Below are 12,189 nucleotides of genomic sequence, written 5' to 3'. Positions count from 1 at the left end.
AAGTCTCCCTAAGCTAGAAGATCGTTGGGTACAGCCGGGACCAGCTGCTTCGAAAGCATCACCAAACCAGGGATTCAAGCTTCAGGAGGCTAATTTGCATATTCCAGGTGCCTTCTGGGAGAAGCGAAGTCTCCCTAAGCTAGAAGATCGTTGGGTACAGCCGGGACCAGCTGCTTCGAAAGCATCACCAAACCAGGGATTCAAGCTTCAGGAGGCTAATTTGCATATTCCAGGTGCCTTCTGGGAGAAGCGAAGTCTCCCTAAGCTAGAAGATCGTTGGGTACAGCCGGGACCAGCTGCTTCGAAAGCATCACCAAACCGCGCGCCTTACGGCGCGCAAATTTTTGCCTGTAGGACATTATTGCAAGAGAGCTTGGCTGAGTAGATTACACAAGAAGGAAAACACACAGCAAGTCAGCAGGATCTAGGAGCAACATGGCAGATGTGACAACCTACATGGTGAGCTGCAGCATGTGCTACATGTTCACAGATCGACCAGAAGAAGAATCCAATTTCACCTGTCAGAAGTGTAGACTAGTGGCCCTTTTAGAAGAAAAGGTGCGGGGTCTGGAAGAAAGAATAGCAACTTTGAAACTCATCAAAGAGAATGAAGACTTTCTAGACAGAACAGAAGCATCTCTACTGGTCACAGAAGGTGCAAAAAGTGTCAGAGAACCTCCAAAAGCAGATGAGTGGAAGCATGTGACCAAAAGAAGCAAGAAGACCATGGAGAAATCACCAACCACACAACTGAAGAACCGATATCAAATCTTTGTAGAGGATGAAGATGGCACACCTAAGAATGAAGCAATACCAGCAAGCAAAAAGGAAAAGGGCACACAGCAACAAGTGACAGCAAAAAATACAGCCAAGAAGCAACGAAGAGTGGTGGTGGTGGGAGACTCACTACTGAGAGGCACCGAAGCAGCCATCTGCAGACCGGACATAACTGCAAGAGAAGTATGCTGCCTTCCAGGTGCGATGATCAAGGATGTGACCGATAGGATACCAAAGCTCTTCAGCTCCAAGGACGTCCACCCATTTCTTCTGATACATGTTGGCACCAATGACACGGCAAGGAAGGACCTACCGACAATCTGCAAGGACTTTGAAGAGTTGGGGAAGAAAGTAAAGGAACTGGATGCACAGGTAGTTTTTTCTTCTATCCTTCCAGTAGACGGGCATGGCACCAGGAGATGGAACAGGATCCTTGATGCAAACAACTGGCTAAGACGATGGTGCAGACAACAAGGATTTGGATTCCTGGACCACGGTGTGAATTACTGGTATGATGGACTCCTCGCCAGAGACGGACTACACCTCAACAAACCTGGGAAACACACATTCGCCAGAAGACTCGCTACACTCATCAGGAGGGCGTTAAACTAGAAGAAGAGGGGACGGGAAGAAAAACATTAGACTCGAACAAAGACGACCCAGGAAAACATACTCAGAAGGGAGGTAAGAACATTTCTAAAACAATCCACAGTGAGGAGATTGGAACAAAACAAAATCCTCTAAACTGCATGCTCGCAAACGCCAGAAGCCTGACAAACAAGATGGAAGAACTAGAAGCAGAAATATCTGCAGGTAACTTTGACATAGTGGGAATAACCGAGACATGGTTAGATGAAAGCTATGACTGGGCAGTTAACTTACAGGGTTACAGTCTGTTTAGAAAGGATCGTAAAAATCGGAGAGGAGGAGGGGTTTGTCTCTATGTAAAGTCTTGTCTAAAGTCCACTTTAAGGGAGGATATTAGCGAAGGGAATGAGGATGTCGAGTCCATATGGGTTGAAATTCATGGAGGGAAAAATGGTAACAAAATTCTCATTGGGGTCTGTTACAAACCCCCAAATATAACAGAAAGCATGGAAAGTCTACTTCTAAAGCAGATAGATGAAGCTGCAACCCATAATGAGGTCCTGGTTATGGGGGACTTTAACTACCCGGATATTAACTGGGAAACAGAAACCTGTGAAACCCATAAAGGCAACAGGTTTCTGCTAATAACCAAGAAAAATTATCTTTCACAATTGGTGCAGAATCCAACCAGAGGAGCAGCACTTTTAGACCTAATACTATCTAATAGACCTGACAGAATAACAAATCTGCAGGTGGTTGGGCATTTAGGAAATAGCGACCACAATATTGTGCAGTTTCACCTGTCTTTCACTAGGGGGACTTGTCAGGGAGTCACAAAAACATTGAACTTTAGGAAGGCAAAGTTTGAACAGCTTAGAGATGCCCTTAATCTGGTAGACTGGGACAATATCCTCAGAAATGAGAATACAGATAATAAATGGGAAATGTTTAAGAACATCCTAAATAGGCAGTGTAAGCGGTTTATACCTTGTGGGAATAAAAGGACTAGAAATAGGAAAAACCCAATGTGGCTAAACAAAGAAGTAAGACAGGCAATTAACAGTAAAAAGAAAGCATTTGCACTACTAAAGCAGGATGGCACCATTGAAGCTCTAAAAAACTATAGGGAGAAAAATACTTTATCTAAAAAAATAATTAAAGCTGCCAAAAAGGAAACAGAGAAGCACATTGCTAAGGAGAGTAAAACTAATCCCAAACTGTTCTTCAACTATATCAATAGTAAAAGAATAAAAACTGAAAATGTAGGCCCCTTAAAAAATAGTGAGGAAAGAATGGTTGTAGATGACGAGGAAAAAGCTAACATATTAAACACCTTCTTCTCCACGGTATTCACGGTGGAAAATGAAATGCTAGGTGAAATCCCAAGAAACAATGAAAACCCTATATTAAGGGTCACCAATCTAACCCAAGAAGAGGTGCGAAACCGGCTAAATAAGATTAAAATAGATAAATCTCCGGGTCCGGATGGCATACACCCACGAGTACTAAGAGAACTAAGTAATGTAATAGATAAACCATTATTTCTTATTTTTAGGGACTCTATAGCGACAGGGTCTGTTCCGCAGGACTGGCGCATAGCAAATGTGGTGCCAATATTCAAAAAGGGCTCTAAAAGTGAACCTGGAAATTATAGGCCAGTAAGTCTAACCTCTATTGTTGGTAAAATATTTGAAGGGTTTCTGAGGGATGTTATTCTGGATTATCTCAATGAGAAAAACTGTTTAACTCCATATCAGCATGGGTTTATGAGAAATCGCTCCTGTCAAACCAATCTAATCAGTTTTTATGAAGAGGTAAGCTATAGACTGGACCACGGTGAGTCATTGGACGTGGTATATCTCGATTTTTCCAAAGCGTTTGATACCGTGCCGCACAAGAGGTTGGTACACAAAATGAGAATGCTTGGTCTGGGGGAAAATGTGTGTAAATGGGTTAGTAACTGGCTTAGTGATAGAAAGCAGAGGGTGGTTATAAATGGTATAGTCTCTAACTGGGTCGCTGTGACCAGTGGGGTACCGCAGGGGTCAGTATTGGGACCTGTTCTCTTCAACATATTCATTAATGATCTGGTAGAAGGTTTACACAGTAAAATATCGATATTTGCAGATGATACAAAACTATGTAAAGCAGTTAATACAAGAGAAGATAGTATTCTGCTACAGATGGATCTGGATAAGTTGGAAACTTGGGCTGAAAGGTGGCAGATGAGGTTTAACAATGATAAATGTAAGGTTATACACATGGGAAGAGGGAATCAATATCACCATTACACACTGAACGGGAAACCACTGGGTAAATCTGACAGGGAGAAGGACTTGGGGATCCTAGTTAATGATAAACTTACCTGGAGCAGCCAGTGCCAGGCAGCAGCTGCCAAGGCAAACAGGATCATGGGGTGCATTAAAAGAGGTCTGGATACACATGATGAGAGCATTATACTGCCTCTGTACAAATCCCTAGTTAGACCGCACATGGAGTACTGTGTCCAGTTTTGGGCACCGGTGCTCAGGAAGGATATAATGGAACTAGAGAGAGTACAAAGGAGGGCAACAAAATTAATAAAGGGGATGGGAGAACTACAATACCCAGATAGATTAGCGAAATTAGGATTATTTAGTCTAGAAAAAAGACGACTGAGGGGCGATCTAATAACCATGTATAAGTATATAAGGGGACAATACAAATATCTCGCTGAGGATCTGTTTATACCAAGGAAGGTGACGGGCACAAGGGGGCATTCTTTGCGTCTGGAGGAGAGAAGGTTTTTCCACCAACATAGAAGAGGATTCTTTACTGTTAGGGCAGTGAGAATCTGGAATTGCTTGCCTGAGGAGGTGGTGATGGCGAACTCAGTCGAGGGGTTCAAGAGAGGCCTGGATGTCTTCCTGGAGCAGAACAATATTGTATCATACAATTATTAGGTTCTGTAGAAGGACGTAGATCTGGGGATTTATTATGATGGAATATAGGCTGAACTGGATGGACAAATGTCTTTTTTCGGCCTTACTAACTATGTTACTATGTTACTATGTTACTATGTCACACTGAAACGACGCTGCAGCGATACGACAACGATCCCGATCGCTGCAGCGTCGCTGTTTGGTCGCTGGAAAGCTGTCACACAGACAGCTCTCCAGCGACCAACGATCCCAAAGTCCCCTGGTAACCAGGGTAAACATCGGGTTACTAAGCGCAGGGCCGCGCTTAGTAACCCGATGTTTACCCTGGTTACCATCGTAAAAGTAAAAAAAAAAAAAAAAAAAACAGTACATACTTACCTACCGCTGTCTGTCCCCGGCGCTCTGCTTTCCTGCACAGACTGTGAGCACAGCGGCCGGAAAGCACAGCGGTGACGTCACCGCTATGCTTTCCGGCTGGCTGGCGCTGACACAGGATGCAGGAGGAGTGCAGAGAAGCAGAGCGCCGGGGACAGACAGCAGAAGGTAAGTATGTAGTGTTTGTTTTTTTTTTACGTTTACGCTGGTAACCAGGGTAAACATCGGGTTACTAAGCGCGGCCCTGCGCTTATTAACCCGATGTTTACCCTGGTTACCAGAGAAGACATCGCTGAATCGGCGTCACACGCGCCAATTCAGCGATGTCAGCGGGAGATCCAGCGACAAAAGAAAGTTTCAAACGATCTGCTACGACGTACGATTCTCAGCGAGGTCCCTGATCGCAGGAGCGTGTCAGACACAGCGATATCGTAAGGATATCGCTGGAATGTCACGAATCGTGCCGTCGTAGCGATCAAAATGCCACTGTGTGACGGTACCCTAGCGTCACTGAGGCTAGCCACCTCGGTGACACATACCTCCTATCCAGGACTTAGCCTCCTCCTATATATACTGCTCAACATTGAGATTTGTCCTTCTTAGTTTTTTTTTTTTATTTCAAAGATAGATAGATAGATAGATAGATAGATAGATAGATAGATAGATAGATAGATAGATAGATAGATAGATAGATAGAAGGGTAATGGTCATATTCACAACATATGCATGATGGATAATAGTGATACAAAAAAGAGACTGAACAATGATTACCAGGTCTCGAACTTCAAAATACCAAATGCCAGCGACCCGGCCTGTAATGGACTTAGACTTTTCAGTGCCTGCTTCATGGTCACCCAGAGACTGCACTCAAGATTGCACAGAACTGGAAATCTAGATCAATAAATAACATTGTGAACGTTCAGAGCTCAAGTGTCACCATCTTTATCCAAAAAAAATGTTTCTCAGTCGTTCATGAACTGCTAATAACAGCCTTTACAAACAGTCGTAAAGACCTGCTACCCTTCGGTGTATACAGCCCCTATGCTAATCTATAAGTCATTGCGTTCTGATCCTGCAGTTACACTCCTTCCCACCCATCCACTACTTCTGGGCAGTTCGGGAGGAAGTGGAGACAGATGAATAGCAATGTGATGGCAATATCAGACTACTGAAAGATTTGTTTGTAGTCTGTTACCATGGATACACACATCTTCATAGGAATATAATAACACCATATCCATATTTTTGCACTTACCGGGTCACGGCAAGCAGCAGTTCCTTTAGATGAGGAGTATCATGACTAGGCTTCTGCTTCAGGAGAGAATTGATCAGTTCTGCTATTCGCGGCCAGAGGACTCGGGCCATTGTGTCACTGCAGTCTCTGAAGATGGCAGACAGAGCCTTTAGTGACCGAGTGACTGACTGGGAAACGCCACAGGTTAGTAGCTTCTCTAAGTGACCAAGGATCCTCAGGGCCACCGCAGGAAGATCTGATACGTGGCCGATGTCTGAAAGACCCGTCAACTTTACAAATGTGAAAAAAACATGGGCTATAAGGTCATTGACTGCAGATGCTACAAACAGGCTGGAGTCCATCAGAAGGTCCAACATGGTCTTTAATATTCCTGGGAAAGACGAGAGAAAAAAAAAAAAAAACACCAAAGGAAAAGTTATCAAAAAGTTTCACACATGGTTACAATTTTTTTCACAAGTTAGTTTTTTGAAGTTCTTCAATGACCCCGGCACATTTCCGACAAGTGAGTACAGGTTAGTGGGGGGAGAGTGATGCATGTATGGGAGAAAGCACCAGATGGAGGGGCCTGGTCTATTAGAGTCCTCCGCTCTGACTAAAGTCGATTGCAGACAGACACTAAACTTTGTGGACCAATCACATCTGAAAATCGTGGATATGTCAGGCTCCGCTTGTTTGTGGGTGCAGGAGCTAGCGGATGTGTCAATCGTTCCACGCAGACCTGAGGTCCATGTGAAAAACAGCCCGTGTGCACTAGATCATAGACTAACATCGCCGGCACACAGACAGTATAAGGACCAAAATGATGGTACACGGAACTTCGCCTAACAGAAGCCCCCATGAGACCCATCTGCTCTAATAAAGTCTGTGTCATTCCTCTGTTATTATTCCTGACAATTTATGAATGACATTAATTTATGACTGGGTTTTACAATCACCATTGTCAGTTGGATGGTAAGAAGAATATTCATACACTGCCCTGTCCATGTTTGTAGATTGTGTAGGAACGGTGACACTAAATTGGGATTTAATTCATAAATTTCCAATAGGAAAAAACAGAAGCACTTCATAAAAAATATTACAGTAAGTTATTTTGTTTTCTTTTTTTTTTAATGCCCGTACCTCCAGTCTGCAGAAAACATAATGCTTCTTGGTGCTGTACCATACTGAGCAGGCCTTGTATCCACGCTCTCCTGATGGATGCATCCTTCCAAGTACCACTGGTGTAGATACATTCTCCAAACATCTTGGATATAATATCATCAGACTGGAAGAAACAGAAAAGAACTAAGCGGACAAAAGTGTTGCACAAACAATCCGTGGACTGCCAAAACATCATTTCTTTACTCTCGGCTAGGCCATATGCCACTTGTATGAGTCTAAAGGTACCGTCACATTTAGCGACGCTGCAGCGATCTAGACAACGATCCGGATCGCTGCAGCGTCGCTGTGTGGTCGCTGGAGAGCTGTCACACAGACAGCTCTCCAGCGACCAACTATGCGAAGTCCCCTGGTAACCAGGGTAAACATCGTGTTACTAAGCGCAGGGCCGCGCTTAGTAACCCGATGTTTACCCTGGTTGCCAGCGTAAACGTAACAAAAAAAAAAACAAAACACTACATACTTGCATTCCGGTGTCTGTTCCCCGGCACTGTGCTTCTCTGCACTGACTGTGAGCGCCAGCCGGAAAGCACAGCGGTGACGTCACCGCTGTGCTCTGCTTTCCGGCCAGCGCTTACACAGTGCAGAGAAGCACAGCGCCGGGGGACAGACACCGGAATGTAAGTATGTACTGTTTGTTTTTTTTTACGTTTACGCTGGTAACCAGGGTAAACATCGGGTTACTAATCGCCGCCCTGCGCTTAGTAACCCGATGTTTACCCTGGTTACCAGTGAAGACATCGCTGAATCGGCGTCACACACGCCGATTCAGCGATGTCTGCGGGAGATCCAGCGACGAAATAAAGTTCTGGACTTTCTGCTCCGACCAACGATGGCACAGCAGGATCCTGATCGCTGCTGCCTGTCAAACTCAACGATATCGCTATCCAGGACGCTGCAACGTCACGGATCGCTAGCGATATCGTTCAGTGTGACGGTACCTTAATGATGACTTGGGGGGGCTGGGGGGGAAGGCCTAGTAAGAAATAATATGTAAGGCTATATGGAAGCCTGTTTGTTAACAAAATAAAAAGATCAGACCCTGCACCATATGTATAATGTGTCTCTGTATGGCCATCCTCACATATGTGGTTCCAGATCTAGCCAACTGAGAAGGAGGGGACATATTCCATTACAAGGTGTTACCCCAGAAGTAAGAGTGATCGGTGATAACTGTATGGTTTTGGGGGGTCCTATGTTACCTGTGTGAATGGAGCAGTAGTGCGCATCGCATGCATGACCACCATTCTGTTCACTTCTATGGAATAAGTAGTACTTGTGTGATCCCTGCTCTCATAGACAGAGAATGGTGCTGTGGTCAAACATGTACAATACCGCTCTAATCATAGGTGGAACGCAGAACCCTGTTGTTGTGCTCGGATCACTGGAATCTCACATTCAGAAATCCCGTGAGCAATGATGATTTCCATCGGGAAAACTCCTATTCATAGAGGACGCGTTTTCCCTTGCGGAGAGTGCCAAGCCGGTGTTAGACTTACAGGCCCAGGCAATGCTCTTCTGGGAACTTAAGTATGCAAGTAGTTTCTTGAGAAGAAACATTAGAGCCACTTATTGGATGTAGCCACCATAAAAGTCAATATCGACCCTCTAACAAACCTTGCGACATGACTTAAAATAGGAATCCAAAACCGCAAATTCCATTTGCAGACACTGGTTTTGGGATGTTGCTCCTCCTCAGTGCAAAGTAGGAGATCTGTTTTCGCTGGGTGAAAATCCTCTGAAGGTCTAAGTGGGAATATTTTTCCTTGTTTGAAAGTCCCAAGCCCGTGTAAGGAGACTTATAGGCCATGCATTGCTCATCTGTGAATTTAAATATGCAAATATCCTCTTCTGATGGAAGAGAGAAAAGTCTGCTCACCATGAGATATTTAAATCCTCCTTCTTGAGCTGCCAAGACTCCAACCAGTCTCACAGAAAAGGCAAGGAGGCTGTGGTCTGCTTCATCTATACTCAGAACCTGATGGAAGAGTTCTGGAATACATGGATTCTCACTCAACAGGTCCTCCGTAGAAACTTTAAAACAGAGAGAAGACACATCAGACATTATATAATAGCATGTAATACTGAAGTTTAGTAACAGATAATATCAATTCTAGAATAAAAATAATAGACAAAGAGTTGAATTAACTTAGGCAAATGAATTAATCAGATTGCTCAGTCTCATACTGCATCGCCGACCTCAGTGGGAAATGAACCATCAGATACTGGGGTCACATTAAAAGGGTTTTTCCATTAGAAGACCCATCATTCATATCTTCTGTTACGATATACGAATATTGAAGAGTTAGTTAGGTGCCCCCTTTATTGCCCATAGTGAAGAGTCAATGTAGTGAGTTCCTCCTGCTTCGGAAAATTCCACACCATTTAATATATACTCGTCCAAGAATTTGTATGGGCATCGTGTGACACCACAACAACCCCCGTTAGCTTAGACTGGGTCAATCGGTATGAATTGCTGCAGTTTTTGGACATGCATCAAGCACAGGTGAAGCAGCGCTCTAGATCCATGTGCATTACCTGTACCTGCCATGCAGTCATTCACTGTGAATAAAAAAACACTATAGGGGTAGGCTTAAAAAATTGCAAACTGGTGAAATCGACTTACTAGACAATTGCAGGCCGCCGATGCCGACATGCAGCCATAAAGAGATGCCCATTACCTGTCCCCAGAAGGCCCTTAAACCAGTCCAGCAGTTTCTCATAGATGGAGTCATCGGTCATCAGCTGCCTGTTGTCAACCAGGACTCTGCAGACGTGGGGCAGCAGCTGCGAACACTCCGCGTCCATAGTGACTCCTGCAGAAAGTACAACATATTCTGATTTATATGTGTTAACTGCACACGGCTACAAAACTGCACTGTCCATTGTTGATGGCTCTCGCCCTGCAGCCAGCATGTCACATTCCTTTTAAAAGGTGGTCTGGTGGAAACAAGTCATCGCTATCTATAATATTGGTGGGGGTCCGATCACTGGGACCTCTACTTCTATCCCGATGCACATGCTCGCCTACTGCTCCATTCATTCCTTATGGCGTCGAGCTCAGCTTTCTCCGGCAGCCCCATAAGAATGAATGGTGCAGCGGGGAGACATGTGATTTACCACTGCAGGGATACAGTTCCCTGTGCTGCCGATTGGTGCAGGAAGCGGCGCTTATGGGGGCACCTATGGATCACATGCAGGGTATTCAGCATGCCCCCAATTCTAGGGCAGATTGGAGACCTGGCTATTGGCCGGCGTCCGCCATGCCCTCAGACCTTCCTCCTGATCTGAAAGGTAACCCTAACGGTGTCATTAGCCTCTTATCTCCCACAATGCACCACTATAGCCCCGTGTATATATGCAGTGCAGGGACAGTTACCCGTAGCAACCAACATGCATTGGAAAGTAGCAGTCTGACTGGTTGCTATGGGCAACAGCGCCCTTTCCCTAATACCGAGGCCTGCCATACTGAACACAATGGAGGTGTCAGCTCACCACAGCCCTTCCCGCGGAGCGACAGCTAAAATATACACAGCTTCCAAACTACAGCGTGCAGACGATCCTGGAAGTCGCGGTGATATGACGTCATCGTCCAGCCGCATGGGAAACCCGGCGGCCATCTTTAATATGGGCAAAACAGTAGCGCGCATTGGGAAATAGCAACTTCTTAAATACTGGCAACTAAAGTCGTATTGTTAATGAAAGGATCGATTGATTTTTAACTAAGATGAAAAAAATAGGTATTTTTTTTAATAATGTTTTGGCAAAAATGATCCGATGCCCAAATCAAATATGGCGTCTGTGGAGTCACTGGCGCCCTCTGCGCTCAGAAATGGCTCCGGGTTGCAGAGGAAACGTTTTGTGCCCTCCTTGGTTTCCGTTGCTAAGGACTCGATGAGAAACCCGGAGCCTCAGGTGACTATCAGGGTTCTTTGTGTTGCTGGATGCGGGGCAGCAGGTAAGAACATGGGGGATGTGGTTATACAGGTGGATGGAGGAATATAATGCCAGTGCCCGGCACTGCACACTGACACTGTCACTATAAGTGCCCAGGTGTCAGCTCTGCTACTTGCATACAATGTAACCCTGCTAAAGATGGCGGCTCCTTATCTCCTCTGTTTTGTGGAATGGTGCCTGATGCCTGTGGAAATGGTGCAGACCGTGTCGCCTCGTGACAAACGCTTACAGCAGCGCATGGGAACGGCGTCACACTCGCAGCTGCGTACCTGCCCGCGCCTCATGACAACCGCAAAAACAAAAATAGCGGCTTTTCCCAAAAACTGGGTGTATTGTGTGCGCCAATTCTCAGTTATCAGCAGCATTCTATGGCATGTGGCGAATTTTGGAAAATGGCGCCTGAATGGACAAGCCGGTAACATTTCCTTTCCAGCATGCACGATTTTCTAATGATTGTCGGTCTGGTTGTGACATAATGTGACTACAGCACGACCATTGCCAGAAATCTACACCTGCAGGACAGGAGCCGCACACAATGTCGCCAGGCTGTGTCCACAGAGTTTTTGGAGTTCAGAAAGCATCAGTTTTTCAAGCAGAAGACATACATTTCTGGATGTTTTGTTTTTTTTCCCCTCAGCAGTGTTTTTTGCAGCATTTTAATTGGACAGTGTCTAATTAATAATAATAATAATAATTTTTATTTATATAGCGCCAACATGTTCCGCAGCGCTTTACAAATTATAGAGGGGACTTGTACAGACAATAGACATTACAGCATAACAGAAATATAGTTCAATACAGATACCAGGAGGAATGAGGGCCCTGCTGCTCACAAGCTACAAACTATGAGGAAAAAGGGAGACACGAGAGGTGGATGGTAACAATTGCTTTAGTTATTCGGACCAGCCATAGTGTAAGGCTCAGGTGTTCATGTAAAGCTGCATGAACCAGTTACCTGCCTAAGTATGTAGCAGTACAGACCCAGAGGGCTAATACTGCATAAAGTGTATGAGAACATGAAGCGAGGAACCTTTTTTTTTTTCATTATAAATAGGCCACACAGGGATCGTTAGGTTAATGCATTGAGGCGGTAGGCCAGTCTGAACAAATGAGTTTTTAGGGCACGCTTAAAACTGTGGGGATTGGGGATTAATCGTA

At 44.9% G+C, this 12,189-nt stretch overlaps 2 protein-coding genes across 3 annotated transcripts in view; one reads left to right on the top strand and one right to left on the bottom strand.

Moving 5' to 3' along the window:
• The window catches only part of BRAT1 (BRCA1 associated ATM activator 1), a 35,677-nt gene extending 25,039 nt beyond the window's left edge, over positions 1–10,638 (bottom strand). The window contains exons 1-6 of the mRNA XM_069734342.1: positions 10,570–10,638; positions 9,756–9,890; positions 8,954–9,108; positions 7,036–7,180; positions 5,917–6,286; positions 5,433–5,552 (exon numbers count right to left, since the gene is read on the bottom strand). Of these exons, the coding sequence (XP_069590443.1) occupies positions 5,433–5,552; positions 5,917–6,286; positions 7,036–7,180; positions 8,954–9,108; positions 9,756–9,882 (917 nt within the window). The 5' untranslated portion in view covers positions 9,883–9,890; positions 10,570–10,638. The remainder of the gene's footprint in view (positions 1–5,432; positions 5,553–5,916; positions 6,287–7,035; positions 7,181–8,953; positions 9,109–9,755; positions 9,891–10,569) is intronic.
• A 261-nt stretch (positions 10,639–10,899) lies between these two features.
• The window catches only part of IQCE (IQ motif containing E), a 54,334-nt gene continuing 53,044 nt past the window's right edge, over positions 10,900–12,189 (top strand). The window contains exon 1 of one of the 2 annotated variants that reach the window (XM_069734339.1): positions 10,900–11,032. The gene's annotated coding sequence lies outside the window, so the exon portion shown is untranslated. The remainder of the gene's footprint in view (positions 11,033–12,189) is intronic. The other variant, XM_069734340.1, reaches the window with a different exon arrangement.

Source organism: Ranitomeya imitator, chromosome 7, assembly GCF_032444005.1.
Source record: "Ranitomeya imitator isolate aRanImi1 chromosome 7, aRanImi1.pri, whole genome shotgun sequence".
NCBI classification, from domain to species: Eukaryota; Metazoa; Chordata; class Amphibia; order Anura; family Dendrobatidae; genus Ranitomeya; species Ranitomeya imitator.
The sequence above is the reverse complement of the archived record's forward strand: the minus strand, read 5'-3'. Positions and strand labels throughout refer to the sequence as shown.